The 18,571-nt window shown below is 44.3% G+C and overlaps 1 protein-coding gene across 1 annotated transcript in view; it reads right to left on the bottom strand.

Annotated features, from left to right (window-relative positions):
* CHRDL1 (chordin like 1) overlaps window positions 1-18,571 on the bottom strand; it is a 665,356-nt gene that overhangs the window by 16,094 nt on the left and 630,691 nt on the right. Inside the window, exons 9-10 of the mRNA XM_078688799.1 lie at window positions 13,214-13,381; window positions 8,760-8,849 (exon numbers count right to left, since the gene is read on the bottom strand). Coding sequence (XP_078544925.1) covers window positions 8,760-8,849; window positions 13,214-13,381 — 258 coding nt within the window. The remainder of the gene's footprint in view (window positions 1-8,759; window positions 8,850-13,213; window positions 13,382-18,571) is intronic.

Genomic DNA, 18,571 nt, shown 5'->3' with positions numbered 1-18,571 from the left:
GTGTTTCCCGTCTGCCCCGTGGCCGGCCTGTATGGTTGGGGGCCCGTATTTGAATACTGACATTTTTACAACCAAGGTTTTAAAAGAAAAATATATGGAGCTAGCATCGTAACAGTCATTTAGATTGATAGGGTTGTTTTTAAAATACCATGCTCTGCGAACAGGAACGACCCTATACCACCGTAAACCTTTTCTTTCCCTCGAATGAAAACATGAATCCGTCACCCCCCCCCCACCTTATACTGAATACCCCTGGCCTTTGACCCTCTCCTACACGCGGTCTGTACTACCGCCCTCGGGCGATCTATGTAATGAACAGACTACCATTGGTTATCTTTGCCGCACTACCAGCTCCTCTGGGCTTCAATGCCGAGACATAAGGGACTGCATCCCAGAGAGATGAGTCGAGTATGTGGTAGGTAAAAACATTTTCGTGTTTATGCGCGCTGATGTGCTTTGAACGCTGCACCCCCCCCTTCTTTTTCTTTTTGCAGGTTACATCGGAATTTCAGCTGAAGTATGGAGAAGACCTAAAACCGCACCGTGTTCCACGCAAGGAAAATAGGCTAGCTCTGTGAGACGGTACATTATATGTAGGAGCTATCTCTGGGAGCATGAAAAATTGTATGTGCGCATGGGCCCTGATTTGTACGGTATGAATGCGTATGTGTGGCGCATGTCTGGGTCAATAAAATAATGCTTTTTGTGTATGATTGAGGCGTTGATCGAGACGGTTAACAGGATAGGAAAATTAAGCCCGAACATGGTACCTGCATGTAAAAGAGGAATAAGAATATAGCACTTTCCTTACTTAGGAACGACTCTCTCTGGAGCTAGCGAATGGGAGAGTGGCCTACACCAGAAACTGGAAGGCTTATTTCAGTACGACGAACCCGACCCCAACCGACATCCCAAATGTGCACCCAAAATAATGCTCACCAATGAGTCAATCTATGTGCTGACTAAATAGGAAAAGTTAAAGAATACCCCGGGTTGGGGTTCATCCGAAATCCCCCTCAGCCCAGATATTAGGGATATTGTTATTTTTTTTAGATTTACCGCTTCTTCTTCCACCCTCATAGAAAAATCAGAATTGTACCATCGCACGTCCGACTGATACCCCTCCTTTACCTCAGCTTGGATCATCATTTGCTAGATGTTGGAAGGCCCCACCGTGAGTATAAGCACGACTGGACTAGTGTCCGACCAATTAAAAAGGAGTAAGTATTTTCGAAGCGAGGTTACCAACAAAATTGTCCACTATTAGGAAGGAAGGAGAACAAAGAGCTCGACCCCCAAAATGAATTAAAAAGAATACTGAGAATACGCAACATGCATGACAAACGTCCTTTTGCCCAAAATAGCTCTGTGTTCTGTCTTAGGTTTCCGTACTTGATGTATGTACTGTCGCACCCTGTCTGGTATTTGTGTGTACGTAAACTATGAATTTATGTTTTCTCTCAGTTTGTGTTTTTATACGTGAAACCGACCCGTACTGTTCTATATGTGTGTGCACTGAATAACATATTATTATACACGTTTCTCTCTCTCTCTCTCTTTATGTTGTACGTGTACTAATAGCCTATTTGGTGCACACGACGCTCTCTCTCTCTGAGGGCTCCCTTGCTCCCTTTTGAATAAACGACGACACTGTGCCTCGCCGGCACAGGTATAATTGGCTTTAGACACAACAGTGTTTGAACAAATTGACAGAAACAAAACGATCGTATTTTGCCATGTTACTACCTCTCCTTTCTGTAAAATGATGGAACTTAATTGGCTGAGAAAGAAAGGACAGGTAAGACGACTAATGTCCCCTAATCTGACCCTTAAAAGGGGAACTATATGTCAGTGGCTTTTGTTTTAGTGCTTTAGTAACACCACCCTCATCATTTGGATTACCACTGCCCATTGCACTTAAGTAGAATGTCCGAAACGTCCCCGTTTTCCAGAATGGTCCCAGTTCTGTAACTAGCCGTCCCAGAAAATCTCAAAGACTGTAGCTGATGACCTTGTTTTTAAAGATAAATAGTCCAAAAACTGATAAAAGTTAGCCGTTGCTGTCAGAAAAGAAAAATGCTTAATGTATGTCCTTCCCTGGAAAAGGTAGCTGTAAGCCCATGATAATAAGCACTTCACACTTTTTATGAACTAGCAGACCTTGAAGAAAGGTATAGCTCAACAGGATTAGTTTTAGAAAAACACAAGTCTCTACTGGAGGAGCAGGTTTGAATCCGATGCGAATATGACAGGAATAGACACCAGACAGACATGATGTTTGAAAATAGAAAGATACTTGCAGACCTGCACCACAGCCACGATGCATGAGTTAACAGCATACACCGATGTAAGGGTTACTAAGCATCCACCCTACCGTGACCAATAAACGTTTCCCCGACTACTTGGGGTTGGGAGAGAAATTAAAGTGTGTAAACATTTTCCCCTGCCAGTTCTTTAAGACTTGTTTTTTGTACTCTTTTAAAGATAACGTGCGGTCGTCGGAGGAGAGGGGCCGGATGTGACGCACAGCCTGGCTGCAGATCGGGGAATATCTATGACCTCGACCAAGGTGGAGCCACAGAGCAAAGAGTTGCGGGACAAGGCACCATTCTCAACATGGAAAGTGAAGGAAAGAAGGGCTGTCCGGAAGCCCCTGCATGGTTGATGAGCTCGTGCCGAAAGTCCCAGCCCATTGTGCCCGATCGATGGGCCCACTTGCTTGAAATTTCTGCCGTCCTTGGTCCGTTTCAGATCTGATCCCAATCCACCCTCTTTTCCCTCGGCCTCCCAAAGCACGCCCCCATCACCCCTTTTTCCATATGGAGTTTTTGAACTTGACTTAAAGAAGAAACACTGCACAAAAGATAGAATAGGGTTTTGTCCCGAAAGAAGAACGGAATACAGGTACCCCGACTAAAGTACCTATGGTAGATTAGTTAGGTAACAGGACAAACAGGACTGTGGTCCGAGAGCAAAAAGCGGCCACACCCTGCAACGCGAAATCTGAAAACAAGCTGGACGCATAGCTCCACCGCCGGTGCTCAACAGCGCCAACGAAAGAAGAAAAACAATGAGGGCCTACCAGTGATGGCTCGCTGTAATAAGACACTGGAACGGCGAACCTTTTTTGAACATTGCCACCCCTTGACTGTCCCTTGTATCAAGTTGAATTTCTCTCCCAACCGTTTTGTATTGATTACCACCTGACTGAGCTTTCGAAACCTTACATCGGTCACTTTTAACTGTACATGAATAACTAAGAAGGCGTTAACTCTGTATCTTGATGCTTGAAGAACACCAGTTATGCACATGAACATGCTGTCTAGTTTTTGACCCCGATGGAGTCCAGACCTCAAGTGACAATAACCCTTATCCTGCCAGAATATTTTTGTATGACATCTTGTTTGTATTCGGACGAATCTCCTACATCGTCTAAAGTAATGTCCCCGCCTCCAAGGTCTGACTTATGACGCAGCTAATGTAATTTTGTATGCACTGTCTCCCCGCCCATCACATTGACTACATTCTGTCTGCATTGATAGCAGAATTATTTCCATCTACCTGTAATACATATGGGTTACCAAAGCGAATTGTATAACTAATGTCAGCTTGTACATCCTCACCTATGACATGAACAGGAATGAACTAACTTATGATAAAAACTGGGGACTGTGGAAAATGACCAAACTTAGGTATATATAAGCGGCGTTCATTCATGTTCACCACAGTCACTGTTGAAAGCAAAGTGAGACTCGTGGAACAGTGGCCACGCCATCTTGTCCCTTTTAGGCCCCATCATGCACGTAAGTGGCAGCCATTTTGTGTGTCATGGCCTCTTTGCCCACTGCCAACAGCCTGCGCGTCTCTCCCCCTCACTCCCCGGCCTCGCAAGCATTCCCCCGCGCCCCGACAGCCCCCGGTCTCTCCTGCTTGGGCCATAAGCGCACCTCTAACGCAACCCTGTCTCCGAGCCACATCCCGTGCTGAATCCCCTCACTCTTTCATCTCATTCAAAGAACAGACCCTTTTGATAACCTCTTCCTCCCTGCCCGATTGTCCGGCCTGATCCCAGGCCATCACCTAGCCCAACAGATGCAGTTTATTGCCCCCTACAGTAGGACCTCGCCTCACATCAAAGGAGCGGGGATTAATCAATGCCTTCGCACCCCGAAGATCCGACTGATCACACACATCCCCGTTCCCAGCGGAATGCCCTGCTGCTCGATAAACCACCACATGCTGAGATCGGGGTGGGAACTCTACTGTAGATATGTGTGGGAACGGGCCTGGACCGGGGATTCCGAGGATGTCTTTTCTGTCCTTCAAAGAAACATTACGGATGCAGTGTATGTAATAAAGCCATAAACCTGTGTATAAGAGGCCAGGCCTCAGAGATGCGGTTAGAGCACCTCGAGAAGATACCCTGTTGTCTGATTTGACGTGTTCTGCTCCATCGGAATAAACTCCTGTTTCCTGCCTTCCGTCTCCAGCGTCTGCCTTTTTGTTTGGTAATCTCGAATGGTATGAGAGGCGGCTAACGCCGGGCAAACACTGAAGGGTTCTTGGTCGAATTCGGCCCTACCTTTTCTACAGTGCCACATACTCATGGAGTAGCACGGATGCTAATGTCAGCAGTCATCAACGATCTGATTGGATGGGAAGCCCACAGTCCAGGAATCATCGCAGTGACCTTCCGCACAAAGAAAAAGAGAATCAACATGAATGTTATCCTGTGCTATCCACCTACAAATTACAGCAAAGAAGATGAAAAAGAACAATTTTACGACAAACTCCAGTGCATTCTAGAGAAATGCCTTCAGAGAGACATCACCATACTGGTTGGAGATATCAATGCCAAGATTAGAAGCGACAACACTGCGTACAAAGAAGTCATGGGCAACCATGGCGTTGGCAACATGAATGAGAACGGTAAAAGACTTTCAGATCTCTGTGCCCTGAACAATCTAGTGATAGGTTATAGTGTATTCCAAAACAAAAGAATACACAGGGCAACATGGGTGTCACAAGACCATTAAACATAGAATCAGATCAACAATGTCTGCACTGCCAAGAAGTTTCGGAAGTCCCTGCCAGATGTGAGAGTGATGAAGGGAGTGGGCGTGGCGTTGGACCATCACCATGACATTGTCAGGCTAAAGCTGAAGAAAGCATGGATGGAACCAACAAACGACAGCCAGTGCTATAACACCACCCTCCTCAAAGATGCACAGACACTGAATGAATACTCAGTCACTTTCAGTAACAAGTTTCAAGTCCTGCAAGAACTAGAGGATGACAGAGACCCAGTAGAAAGTCAGTGGGAAAGGATCAAAGAGCAGAGATATCAACTTGCCTGGAGGTAGTGGATCCCAAGAAAGACCAGCATAAAAACTAGATCTGCACCAAGACTTTCAGCAAAATCCAAGGAAGAAAGAAAAGGAAAGCTGCCGTTAACAGCAGCCAAACAAGAGCAGAAAAAACAAAAGCTCAAGGTTAATACACCAAAACTAACAAGGAAGCAAGGAGAAGTTTAACAGTAGGCAAGCAAAGATTCATTGATGGTCTTGCCACAGACGCCCAGGAAGCAGCAAGTCATGGTAACTTAAAAGAACTCTACAACATGACTATGAAACTCCCCAGCAGATACAGCAAGCCAGAAAGATCTGTTAAAAACAAAGCTTGGAAGAAAATCATAGCTAATGAAGACAACTAAGATGGGTGGAGCACTTTGGAGAACTGCTGAACCAGCCCATGCACAGTCTCCACCAGACATACAGCCAGCTGACATGGACTTGCCAATTGACTACAGCAGACCATCCAAGGAGGAAATACAGCAAGCCATCAAACATCTCAGAAATGGGAAGGCAGAAGTTCCCAACAACAATCCTGCAGAGGCACTGAAGACAGACATTGAAACATCAGTACATAGGATCTACCCCAATTTGGGAAGGATCTGGGAAGAGGGAAAGGTGCCATCAGACTGGAGGGAGGAATATCTCATCAAGCTCCCCAAGAAAGCTGACCTGAGTAACTGCGCTAACTACAGAGGGATAAGTCTTCTATTAACCCCAGGCAAAATGTTCAGTGTCATTCTGAGAAGAATGAAGGAACAGGTCAACGCTCAGTTGTGAAATCAGCAAGCTGGTTTCTGCAAAGATAGTTCTTGTGCAACACTGCATGTCAGCATTGAGCAGTCGATGGAATGGAACTCCCCTCTCTATGTCAACTTCAACTATGAGAGGACATTCAAGAGTGTGAACAGAGAGACCGTTGGAAACTCCTCAACCACTGTAGCGGACCAGATAAACTTGTAAGAATCATCAGGAACTCTTATGAGAGAATTACCTACAAGATAGTCGATGGAAGATAACTCGCAGACACATTCCAAGTGAGGACCAGAGTCCGCCAGGGTTGTTTGCTCTCACCTTTTCTGTTCCTGCTGGCCATAGACTGGATCATGAAGACATCCACAACAAGGAGAAGAAATGGGATCTAGTGGACACCTTGTACACAACTCATTGACTCAGACTTAGCATAAGAACTGGCCCTATGCTCCCATACCCATCTGCAGATGCAAGAGAAGACCGACAAGGTGACAGACACATCAGCACCACTTGGCCTCAACACTCACAGGGAAAAAAACAAGATTCCGAAAGCTAACACAGCCAGCACAACTACAGTCATTCTTGCAGGTGATGCACTGGAATAGGTTGAGGCCTTTACCTACCTGGATAGTGTCATAGACCAGCAGGAAAGCACAGACGCCAACTTCATTGTAAGAATTGGCAAAGCAAGGGCTGCCATAATTCAGCTAAAGAAGATCTGGAACTCCAAGGACCTATCACTGCAAACCAAGATCAGGCCTTTTAATAAGAATGTAAAATGGGTCATTTTGTACAGAGCAGAAATATTTAGGACAACAGTTACCACCACCAACATAGTCCAGACCTTCATTAATACCTGCCTGAGGAAAATCTTCCAAATCCACTGGCCAAATACCATCAGCAACAATGACCTTTGGGATCAGACTTTCAAACTTCCTGCTCATGAAGTAATCATGAATAAGATGCTAGAGCTAGAGACATCACACCCTCCGCAAGCCCACTTAAAACACCACCAGACAAGCCCTGACCTAGCACCCTCAAGGGGAAAGAAAAAATGGAAGACGAAAAACACCTGGCATTGGGGTCTTGGTAGCTGAATGTAAAAGAGATGGGTTACTCCTGGAGTCAGAATGAAAGAAAAGCTCATGACAGTGATGGGTGGAGAGTCCTGGTTGAGGGCCCGCCCGTTTCCCAGGAGGGGCTACTAGGCATAAGTAAGAAAAGTTTGACCTTTACAATCGGTTCTAATGATGTACCGCAAAAAATTACTTTGATTATAAAATATTATGCCAAGATATTTATAGTCCATTTCTATATCACTCTTTTTCAACCACCAAGAGCCAGGTTTATTTATTTTGCTATCAAAGAATTCAAACTTTGTTTTCTTCAAATAGATCTACATTTCATTTACCGTTATGTAGTTAGATAAAGATATTATCAATCTTTACAACCGAACCGGAGTTTTGCTTAGCAAAACAAGATCATACGGGTATAATAAAGACAAGGCTTGTTGTGCCCTCATCCGGGGCAATTGTCTTTTTGGGTTGATCAATGCTATACTTAGATCTGGGATATAAAAGTTAAAGAGAAGGGGAGCCAAGACACACCTTGTTTCAAACCTTTTATAGTGCATATCTTGGCAGCGATTGACTGACCCTCTCCAACCTTCACTCGTATCCAATATTTGAGTAAAGTACTTGTATGACTCAGAAAGGTTTTGCTGGAATGCCCTAGCAATACAATTGTGCCAATAATACCTCTCTTGGAACATTATCGAACGCTGATTTGACATCTACGCATTACCAGAAATCTGTTTCAATTTAAAAATACCTTGAGATAGGCCATTAGGACTGGGTTCTCCATCAGTACACCCTTTTTATACTTATTTTTAGGAGCTGCAAGGTTTCATAATACACAAAGTCAGTGCCTAAGACCATTAATCCATTAGAATCATCTAGGTATTTTTTTCAATGTCCTTGGAAGACATTATGAAATATCCTAACTTAAGTGTGCTTTGGCACATCTTCGAGATCATTCCAGTTTTGTTCTAACATTACATGTTTCTTTTCAGAAATATCATACAGCACATTTAAATACATTAACCATGCATCTTCTGAAATGTTTGCATTATGGAATTGAATGCTCCAAGTATCTAATTTTGGGCTGCCAATCCCTGCAGTAAACATATGATTTGAGTATGAAGAATAGTTAGCTTTACTCATAACACCTTAATGTATTTAAAAAAATCCTTGGAAATCTCTTTAAAACCAGAAGTAAAGTGTATCGCGTGGTTTGCATAGTTTGCAAAGCTAACCATAACTAGTGAATTTCATAGTTTTTTTGGTTTTGTTTCATAATCATAATTGCACTTCAAAAGTGTCTTTTTAAGTGCATATACATATAGAGAAACACACACACATGTATTTGAAGAAATAACCCTATCTTTTCAGGAAATTTATATTTTAACAATAAACTCTTATTTCTTCAAGAAATATTTTTCTATGTGAATTCTAATTCTGGTAAAGAAAAAAGAGTTTCTAAGAAAAAATATCCATTTTCTGATTTAAGTCTCACAGTATAGTACATCCTGATAACATTGAATGTATATTAGTATGAGTTGGTGAGGGTCTAAAGAAGAAGCATGGTGACAATTACCTGGAGTTGTTCTTGTTATCTGTTTGAATTCCTGACGCTCTTCAAATTCCCTTTTCGATATTTTTTCAATGTAAAATTGGTTTAAAACACCTACAACAAAAGTTAACACAAGACTATATAATTATAATATAAACGGGTGACATTTAATCATTCATTTTCCCAGACTGAGATACAATATCAATAATTTGGAGTAAGCCACGTACTATCCATATATACTGTAAATATGAAGATCTCTTCCTTGACACGCTATTGTTGAACTGTAAGCTCTCCCCTTTGTGCAAGGGATTGAGCGCTAAGATCAGGCTTGCTCCTGAACAAAGATATTATAGGCACCCATGGTACGCTCAGCATCCACACAAAAGTAATGTTTATCACCTATCGGTAGACGGTCTCATGTATAGATGACTATCCAAATGTATGTTGCCTTTCATGAATATGCAAAACAAAACCAATAAAAACAGATTTAAAAAAAAATGAAGATCTCTTCCTTGTTCTAGAAAGTTGAGAGATCACATCACAGATGAAACCCTTTAAAGAGGAGTATCCCACAGTGAAATACAGAACAAGCAGACATACAGCATGTAGACAAGACAATACTTGTTGTGCCTTAAGTAAGACCGTTTCAGACTCACTCACATACCTACAAAACAGTTACTCTGATGTTGGTTTAATCACATAGTTTATGCTACTATATTTGCATAATGTTCAAATGTCGCTTTTATTGAATTTACATATATCTCATTTTATAGATTACCCCACAATATTAGGGCAATATTCGGGCTCTTGTCACATGTAATGGAGGTTTTACTTTTTGCAGCATATCCGTTTATTGCAGGTTCTAACATGATGCGATGTTATTATCAGACAATACCACCAAATCATGTTAGATAATATTGTTTACTACCGGGCCAGATTTAGTTTGGATGGATAATGATGCATTATATAATATTTTCAGCTTCTAAACTAATAGTAAAGGACTACGATGCAGAGAAGCCTAGATTTGGAATACATTAGCAAACCTATTCCTAAATTTGGACACTCAAAATTCCACATTCTTTATACAAATCTAATGGAGTAACTGAAATGTAATCAAAAAGACTGTGTGGAAAATGACCCTGATGCACATGGCACTTGTCCCAGGCACGGCCAGACTGGAAACTGAAACCAGTTCTGGCAAACACGCTCGGCCGCCCCCCACGGGAGGGGGGTTGCAAGTGGGAGTGGGAAGCACCACCCCCACTGCCGCTTTTGTTACAGGCAGCCAATTCTGCAGCATGGCTGCAAAACCGGCCACCTGTAACAAAACCGGCCCCCATGGGTCCAAAACTGGCCCCTACCCTTTTTGTTTACCGGGGAAACGACCGGTGCCCCCTACGGCCAGTCCGGCCATGCTCCCAGGTGCTCCATGTGCTTTTGCATGCAGCCGGTATTAGGACCATTTTGCAGGTATAATGAGGCTTTTCTAGTATAGCAATCTGGGACCCTTCTGATCAGGATCAACCGGGTACAAGTACCTGTCTTAAATCCAGAGCTTAAAGTCAAAGACCAAACCATTCTGAGAATGTTGTTATGTTTTGATTTTTTAGTGCGCTAATCACTCAAAAGGTTATCCAGGCGCTAAAATCAGCAAGCCTATTGTATGTGAGCTAAGAAAGTAATAAAGCTTTCAGGCTTGATTAATGACTTTAAGGCTTATTTAGATTTTGGTGATGGGATACTTCATCACAAACATGACTAATCTCCTACTTTTTTTTTAACGGAATTTTATATAGCGCAAACTTGACTCGGTATTGGGTATCAAAGGGCTTTACATTGCACCAGTTTCGTTATATGAGGACGCATTAATTTTTGTTAGGCAGGGGGAGATTAAGTGATTTGCCCAGAATCTCAGGATGTACAGCGTCATTGCCAAGACTCGAACCCGGTTCCCCAGATTCGAGGTAGTCCGCCCTAGCCGTTAGGCCAACTCCTCTCCCCTATTCAATGCCTGTGGCATTTGTAATACAGTGGCTGGTGTATCCATTGCATTTGTGATAGTTTATCTCATCTGCAAAACTTTAAATAATGCTCTGTGATAACATTTACTTCACAGTAAGTATGAAAGGCAAATTAGATAAATCCAAAATCTGATGGAATAGGCGATTTAGCCGGGAAGCAGAAACATTTGCATGACACATACCACACCATGGTACGTTCTAGAATTAAATGAATTCCAAAAAGGAAACTGTCATCACATGTTTAAATAAGTAGATATATAAGTATGTATGTGGTATTTCTATAGCACAAACCTAGACAAAAGTCACCAGAGTATTGTACATGGTTAAAGTCAATAGGTAAGAAGGGAGGAAGCCAAATATATGTTATTTGTATGGTGGAAACTTGGCCAAATAGCAGGAGAGAGCTTTGCAGGGTCTAGGTAGGTGAAAGTGGCAATTTATTGTATCACAAAGTAGTATTCCTTTTAAAATGTTTATCTCTTTCTTAAATCTAAGAAGGATATGGGCAATCTTGAGTCAAATAGTGATGTTGAACCAGATCCTGGGTGAGACGATGAAGAAGGCCAGCTGTCTAGCTTAAGCTTTCGTTCACTTCTTTGTCTCGGCTCGAGTCTGAAGCTACCCTAGCTGCAAGTGTGCTGAGAATCACGGGTTGGACAGCCAGTGAAGGATTGAGTCATAATGAGAATGGAGATTACATAGTCAAGTATGTACAGAACCAATGGCATACCACCTCTTTGGGTTACTGTCCTGGAGTGAAGGTTTTTAACAATGTATATTGTAGCCATCTTAATTATCTGTTTGTTAAGAGTGAAACAAAGGTGTTTAGTGCACTTTAGGAAATGGAATCAAGCCAAGGCTGCTGTGTTAGGGGTAGAGTAGAAACTGCATTTTCCAACGTATTAGGTTTAGGTTATAGAGTATCATTTTATTTAAGCATTTATGTATGCCAAACTGTGTGAGGGTCTGACTCAGCACTAGGGAAGAGATAATTTGATAAAGTTGAGCATCATCAGCACGGTGCTGGTGTAAAATACCAAAGGTGGGGCAAGGGGAAAGTTGAAGAGAGAGGCAGAAAGAATGGAGCCTTGGGGAAGTACCATAAAGTAGAACATTGTAGAAAAGGTGTGATTTATCAATATTTCACACAACACAATGCGGCAACACACCTTGCTGTGCTGCGTAAAAGGTAGAGGGGAGGAATACACCATATTTAACATTATATGGCACACTCCTGTCTAATCCTTGCTCTGGCGTACTTTTGGCTGCTTAGCGCCAATGCAGACACCCTTGCGTCATGGTGCAAGGGTGCCTGCATTGCAGGCAGGATTGTTGTTTGCAGGAAGGGACGTTACCACTCATGGTAAATCTAGGAATGCTTAAAAATCCATAGATGGATGCATGGAAACACCCACGCTCCACCCATGGAATAACTCCTTGGGCCAGAGTAATGCAAGGCAGCAGCTTGAGCTTCCTTGTGTTACTCCAGGTTTAAGGTGTGGGAGAGGTGTGGCGCCGCGGCCAGGGCGACTGACGCTGGAATCCGGGGATCAGGGTTCGATCCCTGGCTCCGGCGGCAGGTTAGCCCAGCACCATGCGACTCTGGGCAATAGCTTGCTTAATCTTCCCGACGGCCCCCAGCGCCTAGAGACCCTAACGGGTGATTGTGCGCTATACAAATGTGGATTATTTATTTTTTTATTATTTATTTACCAAGCCTTAAGATATGCAAAACGTTTGTCAATCTGGCCCCTTGTTGGAATGAGAATTGCCTATTTTTCTATGTTGTGAACATTTGGTAAAGTAAGAGGCAAACCAACTGAAGACTTTGCCATGTAAACTAATGTAAGGATTACAATTAAAATTTTGTGGCTGACCTCGTACACCGCAGGCCAAGAAGATCTGCAGGTAAGCATCTGCTTTGCCAAGAATGTGCAAAGTATCATCAAAACTTTACAGCATGGCTGTCTCTGTGTTTCATTCTGACCTAGGTCCTGATTGTAGATTATCAAAGATATCGCTGATGCTGATGAACGAGTTTTACGGATGTATGAAATTACAACGCATGCTTTTACATCGCATGCCTTTACAACGCAAGTATTACAACGCAGTCCATTACAACGCATAGTGCTTTGGGGTGCTGGATAGTGAATAGTTTAATTTACTATTCCAACTCCAGTCCCGGTGGACACTAGGGAAGGTTATTGGATAGTAAATTAACCTATTCCCTATCCTAGAGGGCCCCCCAGAGCAATGCGTTGTAATAGTTTGCGTTGTAATGGTTGCTTTGTAAAGGCTCTGCGATGTAAAAGTTGCGTTGTAAAGGTTGTTTACCGAGTTAAACTGGCAGTGCACATAACTTTCAATTAGGAGAGGAGTGGACTCTCAGTGCAAGTGAAAAAACAGGTTCCTCTCCACACACTCTGATATTAATACCACCACACATTATATAAATACCTTTCAGAATTTTCCACACATGAATTTCAATTTGTGGTGGCCTCTGTGTCTCCACAGCAATTTTTCTGACCATGTCTCCTTCTTCCAGGAGGATAGATTCATACACAGGGAGTGTTTCTTCACCGCAGAATAAGTCTTTGCTTCCAATATTTTGACCAGGCATTTCCTCTATAATGAAAGCAATGTTAGTCAACAAAACTGTGTGGCAACAATGAATGGCACATACATCAGCTAGTAGACCTTCATTCAAATACCAAATACAAGGCTTATGTTAAATGAGACTATTTCATGGCCACAAAACAACCTCCTAGGAAAGAGAATCCAAATATAACATTCTAATAAGTTCTAAAAACCAAATTAAACTCAGTGATAGTATTGCACATTTCCAACATCTTATGATGTTTAATTGCTATAAGTAAGAACTTCTGCAATCAAAAAGTAACAGTGCCGTTGATTTTGTTAACATTTACAATGTCTCTTTGTTTAGCATATTTCTGTTTAAAATACTCCAATATATGCAAACAATCTACAGTCCACCAATGTCGATTCGCATGTTTGACACATAAAATGATACATTTTGCCATAACTCATTTGAACCAACATGGCCTATAATTAAGGGTGGAGCGATCTGCCTTCCTCCGTTTTGCCTGCATGATGAGTGTCTGTCAGGCTGAGCAAACGTTAGCCTGACAGATACTCATCATGTTTGGTTCAGGCAGCTAAGCGATTGCTAAAGTGCTGATGCGCATATGCCTGGGAGTCTGAGCTTAGCTTTGCCGAACTGAAGATTTCACAGCCCTGAGGATGTTACCTCATCAGCCCAGCAAAGTCTTGAGAGAGTCTTCCACTCATCATGAGGGCAAGCATCACTATCAGACTCAGACCTGAACACATTACGTTTAACCTCTTCTCTGTGGGGGTAATTCCTCCGCTGTGCTGGGGGGCGGGGGGCGGGGGCGCGCACAGCGCCCCTGTGCTGATGACGAACTCAGCTCGTCATCAGCCAAGGTGCTCCTGTGCTGATGACGAGCTGAGCTCGTCACGGCCACGCCCGTTCCTTAGAACGCTCAGCACAGCAGGGGAATTATCCCCGCGTGTGAGCGTTCTAATGGCCATGACCAGCTGAGCTCGTCATCAGCACACGAGCACCGTGGCTGATGACGAGCTGAGCTCGTCATCAGCATTGGAGGGGTTAAGCCCTGAAGTGCCCAGGGCTGACTGTCAATAAGTCATGCCATGTCAAATAGTGGAGTATGGTCAGCAACTCTCACTGACATATCCCACTCTACGATGAGTTAGGGAAGGACCTCCTCTCATTGGCAGGCCTCTGGCAATGTCAGCCAATGAGAGAAGGCAGCAGTGCCTTCCTTCCCCATAGCCTCTAGGATCCACCGAGCCTTTTGTGTTTCTTCACCCGATGTCACAGTTGCAATGTTTATTAAATGTTTGGTGAACTTGTGTATGCATGAATGTATGTGTATTTGCACATACATGCTATGAATGGGTATGTGCATGTGTAGGTGCTTGGAATGGTAGTTGTATGTGATCCGGTTGTGAATGGATGGGTATGAGTGATTTCTTTGTTTGTTCATTCTTTATTGGCACAAGTGATATAAAATAACAAATATGAAAAAAACAGACACTGCACAAGCTGACCAGCAAGTTGGAGTCCCATTTCAAGAACCAAAGTCATAGCAAAACAATTCAGCTGGCTCAAGAGAGCAGACCGCTTGTTCAATTGCCCAAAGAACAGTGATGTATTTTTTTTCTGGAATACAGACATAGCTGGGGACACAAAGACCAGGTGATGGTTGCGAGCCCAGCATGCAGTCATCCTAGGCATTTGCCTTTGTAAGGAAAGGAAATATCCGACGGGGAATCACTTCAGGGAGGACTTCGTTTACCTCAGGCAAGATTTGGGCATTTTGGGGGCAGTGGTGGACTTAACTGCAATGTGCGAGCCACAGGCTTGAGAATTTTTTGTGAATCACGAGCTCTCAGCGGGACGCGTGAGCACTGCTGTACATGCTACGTCACCACGCTCCATTACAACCCCCAAAAATCAGGCTCTACAGCCTGACACGCAGGCCTTTTGAATACACACTCAACCTCAGGAGTTGCATTATTACAGCCCACAGCCATTTTAAGTCAGCATACCCTAATTAACACTCCATGGCAAGCGATTCTTCAGTAAAAAAAAAGAGCACTTACTCAGCTGATCACTTGTCCATGACTCGCACATCCATTTCAAGACCTGCACTGCAACTTTAGATAGCTTTTGAAGATAATTGTTGCGCAAGTTGGCAATTACTCCTGGGTGACTCGCAAACCATAATTTGAACTTGCACATCATACAATTAATCATATACTTGCCTAAACCTACTCAGCACTACAATCCTTCAAATTTTAATCAGTGATGTGCACACTCACTTTGCAAATTACTTCTTCATCAGTGATTTGCACACTACAATCAATTTATTTTTCTTTTAGTCAGGCAATCACATTGTGCCATTGTATCTCCCCCATCATTGTTGTCCTCACCAGGTCCCCTTAAATTGATTGGGAAGACTGGCTAACTATGTTTGAAATGCACCTGGAAGCCTTGGATGACGTGAGATTTAGTGCATCTAGGAAGAAAGTCTTACTTCTAAATAACTTGGGTAAAGAGGGACAACATATATTTAAGTATTTACCATTTGCCACTCAACCGAATGGTGACCTCATTGAAGATGTCTTTGTAGAAGCAAAGAAAAGACTCAGATTTGCTAAGGAGATAAATGTAGTCATGAACCATTATAAGTTTTACACCCAACAGCAAGCAGAGCATCAATCGATAGATGACTTTGTCTCCAAACTAAGGGAACTCTCATTGAAGTGCAAGTTTGGAACAATGACGGACGAATTGGATTGTGACCAGTTGTCAATTGTAGGTACAATAAAACCAAGAACGGTTATGGGCAGTCAAGAACCCTTTCCTCAAGGATGCAATAGACATTGCCAAAGTAGTGGAGCAATCTCAGCATTGTATGCGAGAGTTCGACGAAAAGGAGAGTGCGAGTAGGGATGTCTAAACAGTCAGCAGAGATGACTTGGATACGGTTGCTGTACTTAAACCAAACCCTTTTTAGTCAATGTCTAAACAATTGTCTAGATCATTTTATAGGTGCAGTAGTGCATTCCACACTGCTAATTATCGTAAATGTGTGCCTTAGATAAAACCTGTAGGGACTGTGGTCCTAAAGGGAATTTTGCAGCAGTATGCAAACAGGTAGGGAGACCGAGAGTAGCCATGGTGGAAGATAATAATGTTCCCTTGGAACAAGAAGATAGGATCTTAAGTGTAGAAGAATTGGGTGAGGAGCAAGAATGGAAAAACAGACCCAAGGGGATTTTGTGGTTAATGGGAGGATGGTTCCATTAATGGTAGACTCAGGATCTTTGTACACCATCATGCCCAAAGTATAATTTGACAAGCAATGGCCTGGAGGAGAGCTAGCTCCAAAGGATATCAATCCTGGGGGGTACCAAGGGGATCCCAAAAACTTGTTAGGTTAAATTGAGGCCACTATAGAGTTTGGTGGGAGAATGGCTCGAGAAAAGGTCTATGTGGCGATGGATGGTTCACCCATTTTAGAATGGATGCATCAATATGACCTGTGTATTGGGGTGAATCCCAGAGCTCCCATTCAGGTGATGGTCGTTGAAGTGTTTGCGTTGGGGAACATACTAGAAGAAGCAAAGGAAGTCTTCCAAGAGGCGTTGGGATGCTTGGAAGGGTACATGCACAAGATCAGACTCAGACTCTCCTGAGGCTTCCCCGGGAGCGCAGCCATATTCGAATCCAGTCCTTTTTAAAAAAAAACCTGTGTCCACTTCACTGTTTTTAATTCTTGATCACCTACCTTCTTTTGGACTCTTGCTTGCCTCCCTGCTCCCCGCGCAGCCGAGGTGAATGCTGCTGCGGGACAGGCTCTCCCTACTCGCCGCCATCAGCGAGCCTCCCCGCAGGCCACGCCCACCTGCCCGAGGCCACGCCCACCCCGACACTTATTAGGAGCTGAATACGAGCTCAGTTCCTCTTCAGACTCTCCTGAGGCTTCCCCGGGAGCGCAGCCATATTCGAATCCTGTCCTTTTTTTAAAAAAAACCTGTGTCCACTTCACTGTTTTTAATTCCTGATCACCTACCTTCTTTTGGACTCTTGCTTGCCTCCCTGCTCCCCGCGCAGCCGAGGTGAACGCTTCTGCGGGACAGGCTCTCCCTACTCGCTGCCATCAGCGAGCCTCCCCGCAGGCCACGCCCACCTGCCCGAGGCCACGCCCACCCCGACACTTATTAGGAGCTGAATACGAGCTCAGTCCCTCTTCAGACTCTCTTGAGGCTTCCCCGGGAGCGCAGCCATATTCGAATCCTGTCCTTTTTTAAAAAAACCTGTGTCCACTTCACTGTTTTTAATTCTTGATCACCTACCTTCTTTTGGACTCTTGCTTGCCTCCCTGCTCCCCGCGCAGCCGAGGTGAACGCTGCTGCGGGACAGGCTCTCCCTACTCGCCGCCATCAGCGAGCCTCCCCGCAGGCCACGCCCACCTGCCCGAGGCCACGCCCACCCCAAAACTTATTAGGAGCTGAATACGAGCTCAGTCCCTCTTCAGACTCTCCTGAGGCTTCCCCGGGAGCGCAGCCATATTCGAATCCTGTCCTTTTTTAAAAAAAACCTGTGTCCACTTCACTGTTTTTAATTCTTGATCACCTACCTTCTTTTGGACTCTTGCTTGCCTCCCTGCTCCCCGCGCAGCCGAGGTGAACGCTGCTGCGGGACAGGCTCTCCCTACTCGCCGCCATCAGCGAGCCTCCCCGCAGGCCACGCCCACCTGCCCGAGGCCACGCCCACCCCGACACTTATTAGGAGCTGAATACGAGCTCAGTCCCTCTTCAGACTCTCCTGAGGCTTCCCCGGGAGCGCAGCCATATTCGAATCCTGTCCTTTTTAAAAAAACCTGTGTCCACTTCACTGTGTTTAATTCTTGATCACCTACCTTCTTTTGGACTCTTGCTTGCCTCCCTGCTCCCCGCGCAGCCGAGGTGAATGCTGCTGCGGGACAGGCTCTCCCTACTCGCCGCCATCAGCGAGCCTCCCCGCAGGCCACGCCCACCTGTCCGAGGCCACGCCCTGAACGTCGCTATACAACATGTGCCTCCCACGTACGCGCAGCGGACGGGCGCAGCGGGTGCGCCTAAGGCAAGCCCGTCTGCGCCCGTCCGCGACCGGCCGGGACCAGGGGCCACAGACCCTGCCCGTCCTCTGGTCTACTCTTCAGTCCAACTCTCTGCACACCTGGCCCCCCTCCCTCTTCCCCC

The sequence above is a fragment of the Lissotriton helveticus genome, chromosome 4_1 (genome assembly GCF_964261635.1).
Source record: "Lissotriton helveticus chromosome 4_1, aLisHel1.1, whole genome shotgun sequence".
In the NCBI taxonomy this organism is placed as follows: Eukaryota; Metazoa; Chordata; class Amphibia; order Caudata; family Salamandridae; genus Lissotriton; species Lissotriton helveticus.
Note: the sequence above shows the minus strand (reverse complement) of the source record. Positions and strands in the feature narration are given on the sequence as shown.